This window comes from Pteropus alecto, unplaced genomic scaffold, assembly GCF_000325575.1.
Source record: "Pteropus alecto unplaced genomic scaffold, ASM32557v1 scaffold76, whole genome shotgun sequence".
NCBI classification, from domain to species: Eukaryota; Metazoa; Chordata; class Mammalia; order Chiroptera; family Pteropodidae; genus Pteropus; species Pteropus alecto.
This window is the reverse complement of record NW_006443138.1, coordinates 16,494,845-16,497,836: the sequence shown is the minus strand read 5'-3', so window position 1 is coordinate 16,497,836 and position 2,992 is coordinate 16,494,845. Positions and strand designations below refer to the sequence as shown.

Below are 2,992 nucleotides of genomic sequence, written 5' to 3'. Positions count from 1 at the left end.
TTAAAGATTTCCTATTTTGAGGTGAGAGCAAGAAAATGTCACTGAAGAAGTTAAATAGAACTGCCTTAATTGAAGAAAGGGGACTACAGTGGCAGCTATGTCAGAAGAGGAAGATTGTGCAAACTAGAGATTGGTCAACTCTCAAATACTATAAAGTCTAAGAAAAACAGGACTGAGAACAGGTCTTTGGATTTGTGATCTAGGCTGTCACTAGTGACCTTAGCAGATTTTCAGTAGCTAACCCCGATTAAGTTTTCAGCTTTACATCTAGCATCCAAAGCCATGGTTGTGGATGTGACTACCCAAGAAGAATATGGAGACCAAAGAGAGAAACACTTGGCAAAAAACCTGGAATAAAAAAAAAAAAAGAAAGAGGCTTTAGCATGGCACACTGAGAAAGAGCAGTTAGAAAGGATCAGCAGAGAAGAATGTCACCAAAACTAAGGGAGTTGTATTTTCAAAAGTAGTGAATAGTCAATTAAATGAGACTGAAAAGTTCCTCTTGACTCGATCATCATATTTGGCTAGAAGGTCATTACCCTTGACATGGATAGTTTGACTGGAGTGATGAGAGCAGAAATCAGACTGCAGAGTTAAAGAGTAAATGTGAACTATTTTAGTCTAGTCACTATTCTTTCTAAATATTTGACTATGAAAGGATGAGAAATGAGAGAGTGGTAGTTAGAAGAGGATATAGAGTTCGGTGAGAAATAATTTATGCATTTGTTTAAGAAGATAGCTACTGAAATATGTTACATTGTGGTTTTGAACTTGGTATAGTGAGAAATTGAGAGACAGGAAAAAGGAAAATTCTCAATGAATTATATTCTGAGGAAATAGATGGAATCTGGGTTTAAGTGGTTGAATTTGCTACAGCCGGCTAAGACATCTTCAGAGAAATGAGTAATACTTCAAGATAGAACAGTTCTAAATGGAGGTGTGGTCATTTATGGCTAAGTGGACCAAGTGGAATAGAGAAAAAGTGGTCAAAGAACTTTGAGATTAAAGTTCATGTACACCCCAAGATCCATAATATCCTTTAATTTGATACCTTTTGCAGTCCGTCACTTCTGCCATTCATATACTGGTTTTCTGTTTGTTTCTGTTTAAAAAAATTTTTAACATTCCAAGATCTTTCATATCTTTCTGTATTTTCCCTGGTTGAAATGTTTCTCCAAGAGTCTCCATTTACCATCTTTTAATATATGTCTTAAAAGCTGTAACTATGTTTTTTAACATATTTGCATATTTTATTAATAAATTAATATCCTCTATCTTCTTCCCTTCCCCCCTCTATTAATTTGCATTAGTGAGATTTTACTATACAAGTACTATATTTGACATAATTGTCATAATTTTGGTTATATTGTTTTTAATCCTTGTAACTCGTTTTCATTTATCTTAATAAAGCTCCATTACTATTCCAAAGAAAAATAAAAAGAAAACATCAAATCAAAAAGCACAAGAAGAATATGAACAGGTACAAGCTAAGCGTGCTGCGAAGAAACAAGTAAGATCTTTATTTAGATTCATTTTTCCTATATGTATATCTAAGCTGTGCATCTTAGTGAGGGGCACATAGTATGCCCTCTGTAAATATTTGTTGAATAAATTAATGCTATGAGTAGAGTTGGATAATTTCAACATATTCCAATTCCTTGATTATTAATATTATCCTTGAAAAGGCAATACTAGTAGGTCAAGAATGGGATTTTAAAGATACTGCTCATTGGTTAATACGAGCTTCTGGGATAATATTTAATATGGTCCAGGAACTTGTACTTTTAACAAGTACCTCAAGAGATTAATAAAAATTGAGAACCACTGACCTAAGAAAAATAGAAATGACTCGTAATTTTATGTTGAAGCAAGTAAAAGCTGAGGGGCAGGGGATGAATTAAATATTTTTTAAAAGTTGGTTTTGCCAATTAAAATGACTCCTAGATTAACTTAGCAAAAAGTTACCACTCTGTTATCATTCAGAAACATAAAATAGACTTTTTCAAATAATCAAAACAATTATCCACAGCTTCAACAAAATTGTCATTTTGTTTAATCTGTGAGTAATTTTTAGCTTTTGTATAGAACTTGTATTAATCTATCACTTTAAAAAGGATAATACATCATTCAACCATACCTCGGATAGTGCTGCTATAATTTTTTTATGCTTTTGTTTTAGAATTTGTGTAATTAAGAAATGAGGACGTTTCTGGAAGTTTCATATCCAAAACTTTTATAATAACTATTCTTAAACTGGTGGCAGACTAGGATGAAGCAGAAACATTTCTCCATGAAATATGAACCTTTGTTTCATAGCTTGTTACTTTCTGCTTTTTTCTATCCAACCATCTGATATCTGCCGCCTTTGGAAATAGTATACCAGGTGAAGTATGGTATGGACCGTTATACTGTAAAATACTTAATGTCCTTCTAAAATTTCCTTTATATAAATAAATGCTAGGACTTCGTAATCATGAAAATCACACTGTCTCTTAGGTTTCAAATGTTAATAGCCAGCATCATTACCCATGAGAAATCAAAATTAAGAACATTAATTAAATAAGGACCCATAATTGGTGATAAGACTATATACATTTTTTTTTTACTTTGTTTATTGAAACTTCATAGGGATAAATTAGATTCCATATACTTCAATTCATAAGTAAGTTCTAGATCTTTATGTGCTCATTAAAATAAGTGATGTACTATACCTCATCAGAACATAAGTTTAAGAGACATGGCATAGCATAATGGAGAATTGCTCAGACTTTGAATTCACAAGACCTGGATATGCGACTTGGCTATACCAGTTAGTTGGGATCTTGGGCAAGTCACTTTCAGTATCGCTGAGCATCAGCTCCTCATCTGTAAGATGAATATAAAAACATAGCATAAAAGTTTTAATGAATGAAATGTACTGTGATGTATGTGAAAGTACTTGGTTAATTGTAAGACACCATACAAATTTAAGGCAGTGTCATTTGTTGGCTAT

The 2,992-nt window shown here is 32.6% G+C and overlaps 1 protein-coding gene across 1 annotated transcript in view; it reads left to right on the top strand.

Moving 5' to 3' along the window:
• Positions 1-2,992, top strand: part of CCDC59 (coiled-coil domain containing 59) — a 6,496-nt gene that overhangs the window by 2,616 nt on the left and 888 nt on the right. Inside the window, exon 3 of the mRNA XM_025040995.1 lies at positions 1,411-1,510. Coding sequence (XP_024896763.1) covers positions 1,411-1,510 — 100 coding nt within the window. The remainder of the gene's footprint in view (positions 1-1,410; positions 1,511-2,992) is intronic.